Consider the following 13,206-nt stretch of genomic DNA (forward strand, 5'->3'; position numbering starts at 1 on the left):
GACCAGATACAACTGAGATAAATAACTGAGTTACAAAACAGGATAATTGAGTTCCTAAAATATTCAGCTTTCTCTCTGTCTATGTCACTGAAGAGAATTTTTCCCCATATTCTTTAGTCACAAACATACATTTTCACTTGGAGAAAACTGAAAAACAGTCATATTCATTCTGCAAATCTGACTCCAAGAACTGCAATAGATTAGGTGTTTCTATTTAAAAAAATTAACCCTGAAAGTCCATTGCTTTAGTTGCTATTGTATAATAGGAATTTAGATCTATAGTATTGTAGCATTTGATGCTATACTTTATTTATATTAAGCCTGAAAGTACAGCCTGGCCTGGATGCCTACAAGTAATTCCTGTGTTGCCATGTGGGTTCACTCCTTGCATTAACAAGTGCCAAGAGAGCTGTGGAGACAGTGCTCTGGGCCCCTGTACAGGAGAAAGTGCTTTACATGACTCAAGAGTAAGGGCTCCAAAGGGATTTGTATCAGCCCCATTCAGCCAGAGGGATGGTAAGTCTGACATAGAACTTTGAGTGCGGGAAGTATAAAATCCCAGAGACTAAAAAATTAAAGATTAAAAGGCAACATCTTTATTTTCCTCACGACTAAGCCTTTACCTTACATTATGCACTTTAACTGAGATACTGTCAAGTATCTTCTCCACTAAAAGGTGGTATTTGGTTTTATTTTGTTGTGGAGTAAGGAGGCAGCCATTCTGCGCAGTACCATAGAAATAAAACAAGAAAAATATTCAAGAAACATGAAATCAGGACACACAAGCCTAGTCATATTTGGACCTATATTTCCATTCTTGATGTCACCACTACTGCTGACAAATAAATTACTGCAATACTTTTCTATGGCATAACCAACCATTAATACAAGTTAATCAGAATTTGCTTTTAATCTGAGCATTCTCTCCTTGCAAGGATTTTATTAATTCCACTTGTGCTCATCACACACAAATTTCACTTTTTTCAGCATGAAATGCTGTTCTAAATACTGGCAGATAAAATCATACAGTAGGAAATAAGCATTCAATTTTCTAAAAAAAATCTGATATTTTTCAAGATTTCTTTTGTCCATGGTATTAACAGCACAATCACAGGTTTGCCATGGAGCACAGAATTCTAATTCTAAAGGCAAATCAATCTGGGATTTAATAACATTGAAATATTTCCTTCTGTTGCCTCACTCAAATTAGACAGTTCCTCAGTTGTCTTTTTCTTCATAGCTGAGGTTTAATTTATGCACTTTAATAAACCATATGCATCCATGAATACATTCACAGTGACACCCACTCAGCTCTCTACCTCAAAAAAGTGACAAATGGAGGGACAGCAGTGGAACTCCCTTGATTCCACAGTTTGTGGATGTTGGTAGGGCTGAATGCCTAACCCCTGTCCAGAAGGTACAAACTCCTGTGTGCTGGAATCCTTCTTTGAGGGGTTTTCCTACACAATGCTGAGAAAGTGACTGTTAGGTGTAAGGGCAAGTCAAGGGAAAAGTTGCAACCGAGCTGGTAGGTCCCTTCACTGACCATTTCTCCATCCAGGGGTTGCGTAGGAAACTATGCCTAAAACTTCATAATGTACTATCCAGCTACTCAACCTGTGTACCATGGGAAGGATGTGCCTCTAAATATTTGTTTAAAAAACATGCACTCAGAGAGAGCAATTCTCAGAGTTGGCTATAAACTAACTACGGCAGGATTTTGTGGTTCCTGCAAATTTCCACATTTTTAAAATGAAGTATAAATATACTACCCTAGAGTTGGACAAAAAACAGGGATATGAATTCATGAAAAAAAATTAAATTTCGAAGTTTTCTGTTTTGCAACATTTGAAATTTATCTATTTTCTGCTCCTTAATATGAGTTTTTAAAACCAAATATCAAAAGGTTATTGAAATTTTCAGAGCACCCCTTCAGGAGAGGGTAGGGCTAACAAAGGCCAACCTTACCTATCATTATTTGAAGACTTAGCTGGCTGTGCATAAAAAATAACTATACCATTTTACACTTGTATACAGAAATAACTAACAGATGAATCTGCACACAGTCCTAGCTGAGTAACCATAGTAACTAAATATTTCAGAATAAGATTCTAAAATGCACAGATAACAGTTTGAATAATAATGCCATCAGTTAAGCCCATTATACTTTTACCAAAGAAATTTGTCAAAACAAAAAAGCTAATTAAAATTTACTTTTTTAAAAAAACAATCTATAAAAGTTACTTGACAGTATCTTAAGTTTACTGATAAGTTTTCAAAAATGAGACAACATGGTCATGATTACTTAAAATAGTATCTGCATAGTCACTCTTTCTACCCTTGAAAATGTGTCATCATTGGTGAAGTGCCATATGAGCAAACAGCATTTTTGTTCAATTTTTGTTTTCTTTATTTTAAGAAATGAATGAATATAGGTGAAGTAACAATAACCAATTCTAAAAACAAACCAAAAATATCTCTCCTGACATACTGGAAGCCTAAAAAATGTTATGTGCATAAACAAGGTTGTCAAGGCTGCTTCCCCACTCTGAACTTTAGGGTACAGATGTGGGGGCCTGCATGAAAACTTTTAAGCTTAACTACCAGCTTAGATCTGGTCCGCTGCCACCACTCTCGATGCTAATTCCCTTCCCTGGGTAGCCTTGAGAGACTCTTCACCAATTCCCTGGTGAATACAGATCCAAACCCCTTGGATCTTAAAACAAGGAGAAATTAACCATCCCCCCTCCTTCCTCCCACCAACTCCTGGTGGATCAAGATCCAACTCCCTTGGATCTAAAAACAAGGAAAAATCAATCAGGTTCTTAAAAAGAAGGCTTTTAATTAAAGAAAAAGGTAAAAATCATCTCTGTAAAATCAGGATGGAAAATAACTTACAGCGTAATCAAACTTAAAGAGCCCAGAGGACCCCCCTCTAGCCTTAGGTTCAAAGTTACAGCAAACAGAGGTAAACACCCTAGTAAAAGGTACATTTACAAGTTGAGAAAAACAATGGTAAACTAACATGCCTTGCCTGGCTGTTTACTTACAAGTTTGAAATATGAGAGACTTGTTCAGAAAGATGTGGAGAGCCTGGAGTGATGTCTGGTCCCTCTTAGTCCCAAGAGCGAACAACCCCCAAAACAAAGAGCACAAACAAAAGCCTTCCCCCCCACCAAGATTTGAAAGTCTCTTGTCCCCTTATTGGTCCTTTGGGTCAGGTGTCAGCCAGGTTACCTGAGCTTCTTAACCTTGTACGGGTAAAAGGATTTTGGAGTCTCTGGCCAGGAGGGATTTTATAGTACTGTACACAGGAGAGCTGTTACCCTTCCCTTTATAGTTATGACAAAGGTACACTTGATTAATGCAACAGCCAAGATGACTGCATAACATATTATTGACCCTTTGTGCATGATTGCTATTTGGTGGGTTACTTAAGCACATAATTGGAGGTTAAGCAAAAGTAGTAGCCAGGAGAAAAAAGGGAGAAACATAGTAAAGCAGAGAAGGAAAGTGGATATAAAAGAGGAATGTAGATAAACAGAAAGATGATCTACCTACAGTATGTGCCTTGGTTTTTAATATTCATGGGTAATGATCAAACATTTTGTAGAAGCTTCAAGGAGGAAAAAGAATTTTAAAAAAATAATTAATGATTATTCAGTCCCTGTTAGCTGAAGATTCACATGACAAGTGAAAGGAGAAGAGACTCTGACAGGGTTACTCAACTCAAATATATTTTAAAACACTGATCCTTACCTATAAGAAGCACATGTGAAAGGCAAACCTAATCTTCCTGATTGGCCATATATGAGAAAAAAATAAAAACAGGATATAAACAAATAGTACCTATTGGTGAGAACAAACCATTCCCATTTTTGACTTCTCCACTGCTGAATCCTAAACCAGTTATTTAGATCTCTTACTTTAGAGGAGGAGGAGAAAGGCAAATAGGAATAATAGTTTGTGCACGAACGCATGCATAACACATTCTCCTGCTAGCCTGATGAAGACCTGAAGAGAGATTTTGTGGGGTGATGTCCAAAAACCTCATACTCACACCTTTGCATAAACAGTAGTTTTGATAAACCACTGTCTGAGGTACTTCTGTTCCACTTTTGCTCCTGAACGCCATGAACAGCCATTTTCATCCACCTGTTCATTTGCTAGAACAGTCTGATCCACTGGGTCCCAATTAACCATGGCCTAAAAATGTTTTAGGAAACAAAGTACTAGTTTTAGTATGTGTGTCACAAAAAGTAGATCTAACTTTTCAGGTATTGACAGTACTCATACAAAGAGAGTTTCCAAGGCTCCGTGATCTCTGCATAAAAATGTCCATTAGAGTCATCTCCATGAATTGAGATTCAACTGGGGATCTATTGGACACTGTGCTCTTCAGAACTCAAAGGCCAACAACGAAGCCTGCTACCTTTCTACAGAGTTAAGACACGCATACTTGGATTGATTGTACTAACAGGGGATATAGTGACCCAAGGACATTTGTTATCTTCAATAATGAAGTAAAAACACTACTGAACATCATTCTCATTGGCTTTACAGAGCAAGAATATAGTCTGAAGTTAAATAGGCTGGTTCTGATCCAAAAGCTCTGGGGTAAGTATGAGGATAATTTATAGCTAAAGAGCTCTAACCTGAGAGGTTGAGGAATCACATATAAAAATGTTCAAGTAATACTGGTCAGCTGTAACTATAAGTAAGTTAAACAGAGTTAACATTTCCTGCACTGAATTTGACTACTCAATACATGTTATTTTAGATATCACTCTCTCCTATTTATATCAATCCAAGTAAACTAGAAAGTACAAAATGGTATAGTGTAGAAAATATCTATGTTCAAGTCCAGCCCTAATCACATGTATCCTTTCTTCTTCTTAAAACACAATGCCTGTGCTTGGGAAGAAGCAAAAACCACTTCACAAATTGTGTGAAGGGAAATACTGTAGTATGTAGCTGCTTGAGTCCCTTCCCCTTAGGAACACAATTGTTATTAACAGTGACTATTTATGCATTATCTGATTGCCTGCATTGATTTATACAATATAAATGATAGGAATTTAAATTTTTCATCAAAAATATCTATATTTAATTCATTCTATCTACAAATCAAGCTCACATGAATACAAATATTCCATGGGAATTCATGCTTAATGTGATTCAGCTACCTTTTATCTTTAACCTACTAATAATGTCAAACTTTTTTGAAATTAAAAAGATACTTAATATCATACCATGCGAGATTAATTTATTACAATCCATTTTCAAAGCCAATCAAAATATGTATCTTCAATAATGGTATAGCACATTGTAAAAGTGGCTCTAAAAACAGTGACCGTTTTATTTATAAAGCATTCCCTAACACGATGACTAGACCACTTCAAAGTTAAAACAAAACATTGATGAACACAAAACAGACAATATTAAAAAAATAATAAAATGTTAAAAAGCCAAAATGAAGCAGTATCATTATGAACTCCTTTTCTTTTGCTAAATAACTACGATCCAAAGCTGGGAAGAAATGGGATGATTGTAGTTTGCAGATACTGAGGAGAAGCATATATGATTAAACTAGCCATGAGACAGTGGTAATTAGTACTACTACACAATCCAGAACTTTTCAAATAGACAACTCCATCACAATCAATGAAGAAAAAAAATAGAGCAATAACACATGTAAGTCAGTAGATGAAAGTCATAATCAGGGATTTAAAGCTGTGTTTTGTCCCTTCTGTCTCACTACTGCATCCTCTCCACTAGTGTTCAGAACTCATGCAGTCTCTCACTTTAGAGAAGAGACAGGAGTCTGTTGTGATGAATATAAACTGGGTTCTTTACTGAAGCTGAAAGACAGAGACAGACTCTGTTAATTTTCACTGACTCCAGTTCCCAGACTAATTAAACAATGTGTAAACTGGTAATTACTGGCCTGGCATTCACAGTCATGGAATGGAGCTCTACATCCATCTTTGCTCAAGGCTACCCTTATAGCCTTAGCAAAGCCACAGTTGCTCCTCTAGTACTCCATTTATAACTGCAATAAATGATACTTCAGACTGTTTAAGGCATATCTCAAGAGTGTTGGAGGCAGAGATGAAGAGGTGCATTAACTGGTGTCAGCACAGATTGAAGAGTCTTACTGCTGATGAGGTCAATCCTGATCCCATTTAAGTCAATGGCAAATCTTCCAATGATTTTGCTAGGAGGAGGATAGCACCCTAAGGGTACATCTACAGTACGAAATTAATTCAAAGTTATTTTATTCGAATTTCCAGAATCGAGTTCAAAAATTGGATGTTATGTGTCCCCACTAAAGCGCGTGAATTCGGCGGAGTGCGTCCACAGTACCGAGGCTAGCATCGAAGGTCGGAGCGGTGCACTGTGGTAGCTATCCCACAGTTCCCGCAGTCTCTGCCGCCCATTGGAATTGTGGGTTAAGCTCCCAGTGCATGATGAGGCAAAAACATTTTCACGGGCTTTTCTGGGTGTGTGCCGTCACTCGCTCCTCCCTCCGTGAAAGCTACGGCAGACGCCATGCTGCCAGCAGACGGTGCAGCACGGTGCACCGCCTGTCTCCTGGTATGTTGAATCCACTTCGAATGTCCTCGGCCATCGTGAACAGAGCCACACAGCTTCCTCCGCTTTTTCCATGTTGTCTGTCCTGGGCTCCCGTGGAAGCTACAGAAGGCAACAATTCCCTGCCGTTTCTTGGCCATCGTGAACAGAGCCGCACAGCTTCTGCAGCAAACTCTGCTCACGTTTCCGCCGCAAACTCTGCTCTCGCCGCTTTTTCCATGTTGTTAGTCCTGGGCTCCCATGGAAGCTACAGAAGGCAACAATTCCCTGCTGTTTCTCGCCCACCATGAACAGAGCCGCACAGACAATCTGAAGAAAGCGGCGGAAGCTGTCCTGGGCTCCCGTGGAAGCTACAGAAGACAACCATTTACCGCCTTTTATCGGCCATCTTGAACCAAACAGCTCATTTCGCGCACTTTTTCAAGGATTATCCATGCAGGCGCCATTGCGCCGCAAACATGGAGCCCGCTCAGATCTCTGCTGCAGTTTTGACCATTGTAAATACCTCGCACATTATGCAGCAGTATGTTCAGTACCTGCAAAACTGGGCGAGGAAGCGATGACAGTGTGATTACTATACTGATGAGGACATGGACACAGACGTTCCTAGATGCACGGCCTGTGGTGATTGGGAGATCATGGTGGCACTGGGTCAGGTTCATGCTGTGGAACGCTGATTTTGGGCCTGGGAAACAAGCACAGACTGGTGGGGTCGCATCGTGTTGCAGGTCTGGGATGATTCCCAGTGGCTGCAAAACTTTCGTATGCGTAGGGCCACTTTCATGGAACTTTGTGACTTGCTGTCCCCTGCCCTGAAGTGCAAAGACACCAAAATGAGAGCAGCTCTCACCGTTGAGAAACGAGTGGCCATAGCACTGTGGAAGCTTGCAACGCCCGACAGCTACTGGTCAGTCGGGAATCAGTTTGGAGTGGGCAAATCTACTGTAGGGGTGCTGTGCTGCAAGTAGCCAACGCAATCATTGACCAGCTGCTATCAAGGGTAGTGACTTTGGGAAATGTGCAGACCACTGTGGATGGCTTCAATGAGCTGGGCTTCCCTAACTGCGGCGGGGCGATAGACAGAACGTATAACCCCATCTTGGCCCCGGCACACCGTGGCGGCCAGTACATAAACCGCAAGGGGTACTTTTCCATGGTGCTGCAAGCACTGGTGGATCACAAGGGAAGTTTCACCAACATCAACGTGGGATGACCAGGAAAGGTGCATCTTCAGGAACTCTGGTCTGTTTGAACAGCTGCAGGAAGGGACTTACTTCCCAGACCAGAAAATTACTGTTGGGGATGTTGAAATGCCTATAGTTATCCTCGGGGACCCAGCCTACCCCTTAATGCCATGGCTCATGAAGCCGTACACAGGCACCCTGTACAGTAGTAAGGAGCAGTTCAACTATAGGTTGAGCAAGTGCAGAATGGTGGTGGAGTGTGCTTTTGGATGTTTGAAAGGGCGCTGGTGCAGTTTACTGACTCGGTTAGATCTCAGCACAACCAATATTCCAATTGTAATTGCTGCTTGTTGTGTGCTCCACAATATCTGTGAGAGTAAGGGGGAAACTTTTATGGCGGGATGGGAGGTTGAGGCAACTCGCCTGGCTGCCAATTTCGCACAGCCAGACAACAGGGCGATTAGAAGAGCGCAGCAGGACGCGCTGCGCATCAGAGAAGCTTTGAAAGCCAGTTTCATGACTGGCCAGGGTACGGTATGACAGTTGTGTTTATTTCTCTTGAAGTTACCCGCACCCTATATATATATGAAAGGAAATAAAGTCAAAATTGTTTAAAAACTGTTCTTTATTATTTGATGCACAATGCATTGAGAGAAATTAGAAGTAGATTGGGGGTGGGTGGGTTGGGTTAGGGGGGTGGAGGAGGAGGGAAGCACAAGTCCAGAAACCAAATCAAAAGTTCGCATATGCCAGCTTTCTGGTGCTTGGGCGATCCTCTGGGGTTGAGTGTGTGGGTCCCCGTAGCCTCCCCACTCGTGTTCTTGGGCTTCTGGATGAGGAGGCTATAGAACTTGAGGAGGAGGGAGTTTGATTATACCGGGGCTGCAGCGGAAGTCTGTGGTCTTGCTGCCTTTCCCGCATTAGATCCACCATACAGCAGACAGAGCATGTCAGTTTGCTCCCCCATGAGTTTGACCATAGCGTCCTGCCTGCTCTCATCTCATGCTTTATGGGACTCCGCAATTGTTTGCCTCCATGCATTCAGCTGGGCCCTATCAGTGCGGGAGGACTGCATGAGCTCGGCGAACATGTCGTCCCGAGTTCATTTTTTCTGCCTTCTAATCTGGACTAGCCTCTGGGACGGAGTAGATAGAGGCCGCATTGAAACATTTGCACCTGCGGGAGGAGAAAAAAGGAGGGTAGTATTTTAAAAAATACATTGCAGAGAACAAAGGGGGCACTTTGGTCTGAGTAAGCCATCACACACGGTTGGGCAACAGAATTCATCTTGCAGGCAGCCCCTAGGGGCACATGGGGTTCTGCTTCTTCTACAGTCTTTTCAATGCTTTCAAACTGCTGGGCCCCCTTTCCCACAGCAAGCAATGCCTGGTGGGTTTGCCATATAAAAGGAGGACCTGCGGGCTCTCTGGGATGATCACTGCACACAGCAACCTCCCCCCCCCGTGTGGCTCCAATCAGGCTCAGAGCAAGGATGAGCTGAGCCATTTACTTTAAACGCGAACAACCCAGCGCGGCTGGGTTCCCCGCCCCCCACTGCGTGGCTCCAATCAGGCTCTCACTCACCAGAAGTACCTTCTCCAGGGTCATGGAACAGGAGCCTGCCTTAGGAGTGAGGGGAGGCTATTGGATCCAGTGTTAAGATTAGTTCCTAGCTGGGGGGAAAACGGATTCCCCACTTGCCGCCTGTGCACTGTCCTCCTCCTCCTCTTCGTCCTCCAATGTCTCTTCCTCCTCGCTCCGTTTAACTCCTCCCTTGCAGGTGCCCACGGACAGTGGCGGGTTAGTGGTTGCGTCACCCCCCATAATTGCATGGAGCTCACGGTAAAAGCGGAACGTATGGGGCTGTGACCCAGAGCGCCCGTTTGCCTCCCTGGCTTTTTGGTATGCTTGCCTGAGCTCCTTGATTTTTGTACGACACCGCTCTGTGTCCCCGGACTAGCCTCTTTCCGTCATGGCCCTGGAGACTTTAGCGTAGGTATTTGCATTCCTTTTTTTGAAACGTAGTTCTGCCATAACAGACTCGTCTCCCCAGCATGCGATGAGATCCAGTACCTCCCGTTCGGACCATGCTGGAGCTCGGGACTGCGTGATCTCCTGTGATGGTGGACTCTGCATGGTCACCTGTGCTGCTGGTGACTAAACAGGAAATGAAATTCAAAAGTTTCCGGGGCTTTTCCAGCCCACCTGGCTAGTGCATTGGAGCTGAGAGTGTTGACCAGAGCGGTCACAAGGGAGCATCCTGGGATAGCTCCCGGAGGCCAATAACGTTGAATTGCGTCCACAATATCTTTAACCCGGGATTGCGATCTCGATTTAAGCGCTACTCCACTTGCTGAGGTGGAGTACAGAAATCCAATTAAAGAGCCCTTTAAATCGAAAAAAACCGTTTGGTCATGTGGACGGAATCTTTTTTTTTTTTAAATAACTCAGCTAATTCCGAAATAACAGGCTAGTGTGTAGACCAGGCCTAAGTAAGCAGGAGTCGTTTTATGACATCAAGAGCCAAGAAATAAAGAAATTCAATCTACATCATTCATTTGGCATACCAATATTGCACGTACAGCCACTGTATACCAGTTTGATAATAAAGATCATTGATTTGCCTTGCCATTATACGTAGCAGTGGAAGATAGTTACCAATTAACATTTCGTTATCTTTTACAGTGATATACAAAAGCACAAACACAGTAATGCGGATATCTGTCCCCTTAATGAATGCGAAATGAAGAGCCTGAAAGATGTTATCTATAGTATGAGTGACTCAGGACATTAAGTTTAAGGTATATGCATAATTGTATAGGTCAATGTTTGCACTTACCTCCTTTTGATAGGCTAATCCAGCTTCAAATAACTTAATAAAGAGATACTGTGTCCATTTATAGTACTCTGGCAAACAAGTGGTTATTTCCTGTAAAGAGAAGGGGAAAAAAACATTCTATTATCTTCCTGCTACATCATAACTCAAGTGATTTACTTAATAGACCATATGAATAATTGCAACCTGTAGGGAAAATATGTACTGTATTAAATTAATTTAGAAAATGTGCACTATGACTGAAAAGCACACATATGCAAAGTCAGAGAAATCATGGTTTGTGAGTCCTTCAGTGCACTCAAACCACAGCTAACCCAGGGAGCTGCAACACAGTTTATACAATGCTGCTATTCCAGCCCATGGGGTGGGATGGGAGGGATCTGGTTGATTTTCCTTGAAGAAGTTGGCAGCAAGAGGGGGTAAACCAGTTTCTCAAAGACAAAGGACAAGCCAACACCTCTAGCCAGGTGTCATCAATGTGGATTGGCAATCATCCATCAAGTGGCTGTTCTTGGGTGGGCAGGAACAGATCAATCTGCATTTTAGCAAACAATAACATGGAACCTCTTTCATCACAAGACTCCATATCTCCATCCTCACAGCAAGAAGGAAATTTATCTAGGGGTAACCCTCAGGAAAATGCATTTCAAAGGGGGACTGGACTATAAAAGTGAGGAGCAAAACCACCTTAGGTTATCTCTCTCTCTTTCTCCTAAGATGACACAGGAACCAGCCACTGACTTTGGAGGAGTTCCTGTTCTGAGAATTTGGTCAGCAATGGTGCTGGGAACCTGTGGTAAGGATTTTACCTTGAACCAAGTCTAGTTTGTTAAGTTTTAGCTACTAGAAAATGTTTTATATTTATTTCTCTTGTAACCATTTCTGTCTTTAATACATTATACTTGTACTCACTTAATCTCTCACTTTATAGTTACATAAACTTATTTTATAAATCTAAACTAATGCAGTGTTGTGGTTAAACTCAACTGTTTGGTAACTCCAGTTAGAGTAGCAAACTGTTGCATACTGACCCCCTACAGGGGCAACAGACCTATAATATCTGAACTGTCCAGGAGAGGGCTGGACAGTGCAGAACACACATTTTGGGGGAAATTGGGGATGGGGAGTGTGTTGGGGTCACCCTGCAAGTATTAACCAAGGCTGCTGGAAGCCAGAGGGTGGCTTGTGTTTGCTAACCAGGATAGCAACCAGAGTTGCTGGACCAGGACTGCAAATATACACAGACACTCAGGGGATGACCTGCATGCTATTTGGCTGTTTGTGAGTAGCCCAAGTTGGGAGCTACAACAACAAAGCAATGTGAGACACCCAATATTGCATGGCAGGTGGTGGCAACCATTCATTGGTCTGGACTGCTCCCTGGAAGGTGACAGGTGGACTTTACTTTTGAAGAGAAGGGCAAAAGTTGAGGGTAGAGGAGAAAGTGGACTGAAGGGAACCTCAGAAGTGAGGGAAAGAGAACAGGAAAGGGCTGAGAAGTTGTGCGTGTTGACAGACTGGAAGAATATGGCGGAGAGGTGGTAAAAGGGGATGAGCATGCAACGTTCGTTGAAGGAGATAGGATAGTTGCTGAGGAGGCCTCATATTTAGAAATCAAAGAAGGAGCAATGCTTAGTGAAGATAAGGTCAAATAAGTGGCCATTTTGGTTAGTGGGCAAAGTGATCTAAGATTGAATGTTGTGTAAGAAGGTGACAGCAAGGAGAAGTGAGACGAAGGGGTCAGATAGGAAATCACAGTGCTGGGGGATCGTGAGGAAAGTGAGATTGAAAGCCCTGTGTCATAAAAAGATAGAGGAGGGGCAGAAGTTAAGAGGAGGGCAGATGATTATATCATGGACAGCATTTGTTTCACCTAAGACAATTTTCAGAAACTTTTTGCACTCCACTGAATAAAAACAGTCTACTTTTAAATAGCCACAAATTTGCCTCATTCAGGATTAGTGCCTTTGAAACACTGGAAGAAATATGGTTTAAAATTAACAGAAATGTTAGGAAAGCACACTGTACTTTTAATATATGTTATACAAACACATACCTTGATATGTGTGCAACTCAGACCTTAATGTTTGTGCTATGAAGCAAGACTAATAGAGCTATAAATCTTTCTCCTGCTGGAATATGGTGTTGGAAAATAAAAGTTTAAAATGTAAACTTAAAAATATTTATGCAAGAACTCTTTAGTCAGTAGAACCAAACGCTTTATAGTGTCCAATATTTTGTAAAACACTAGTTCTAAAAAAACTTCAAAGACAAAAATGTGTTTCAGTAACATGGACTAAAAGCCCAAATTGTTGTTGGAAAAAGATTAAAGTGGGCTGAAGGGCTATATTTTCTAAAGCTATGCATGCAAATCCCAGTTTTCTGTGCAATGGATTATGGGTGCAATGGATACAAGCACATTTTCATTGGCATGGCCAGTTTTTCAAGTTTGGACCAAAATGAAAATTGCAAAAGAACTCCGTCAAACTCTGAATCAGGGTCAGAAAAGTGTAACTATATACAAAGGGCACCTTCTTGCACAACAGACCCACTGCCTGGGTGCTTTTAGATTCATGTGTGCTTGATTAAGGG

The 13,206-nt window shown here is 41.9% G+C and overlaps 1 protein-coding gene across 10 annotated transcripts in view; it reads right to left on the bottom strand.

Annotated features, from left to right (window-relative positions):
* LARS2 (leucyl-tRNA synthetase 2, mitochondrial) overlaps nt 1-13,206 on the bottom strand; it is a 130,867-nt gene that overhangs the window by 65,566 nt on the left and 52,095 nt on the right. For 7 of the 10 annotated variants that reach the window (XM_065587104.1, XM_065587109.1, XM_065587108.1 and 4 more), the window contains 2 exons: nt 10,618-10,707; nt 4,063-4,206 (listed from right to left, as the gene is read on the bottom strand). In XM_065587104.1, the coding sequence (XP_065443176.1) occupies nt 4,063-4,206; nt 10,618-10,707 (234 nt within the window). The remainder of the gene's footprint in view (nt 1-4,062; nt 4,207-10,617; nt 10,708-13,206) is intronic. The other 3 variants (XM_065587107.1, XM_065587106.1, XM_065587113.1) reach the window with 1 other exon arrangement.

Source organism: Chrysemys picta, chromosome 2, assembly GCF_011386835.1.
Source record: "Chrysemys picta bellii isolate R12L10 chromosome 2, ASM1138683v2, whole genome shotgun sequence".
NCBI lineage: Eukaryota > Metazoa > Chordata > Testudines > Emydidae > Chrysemys > Chrysemys picta.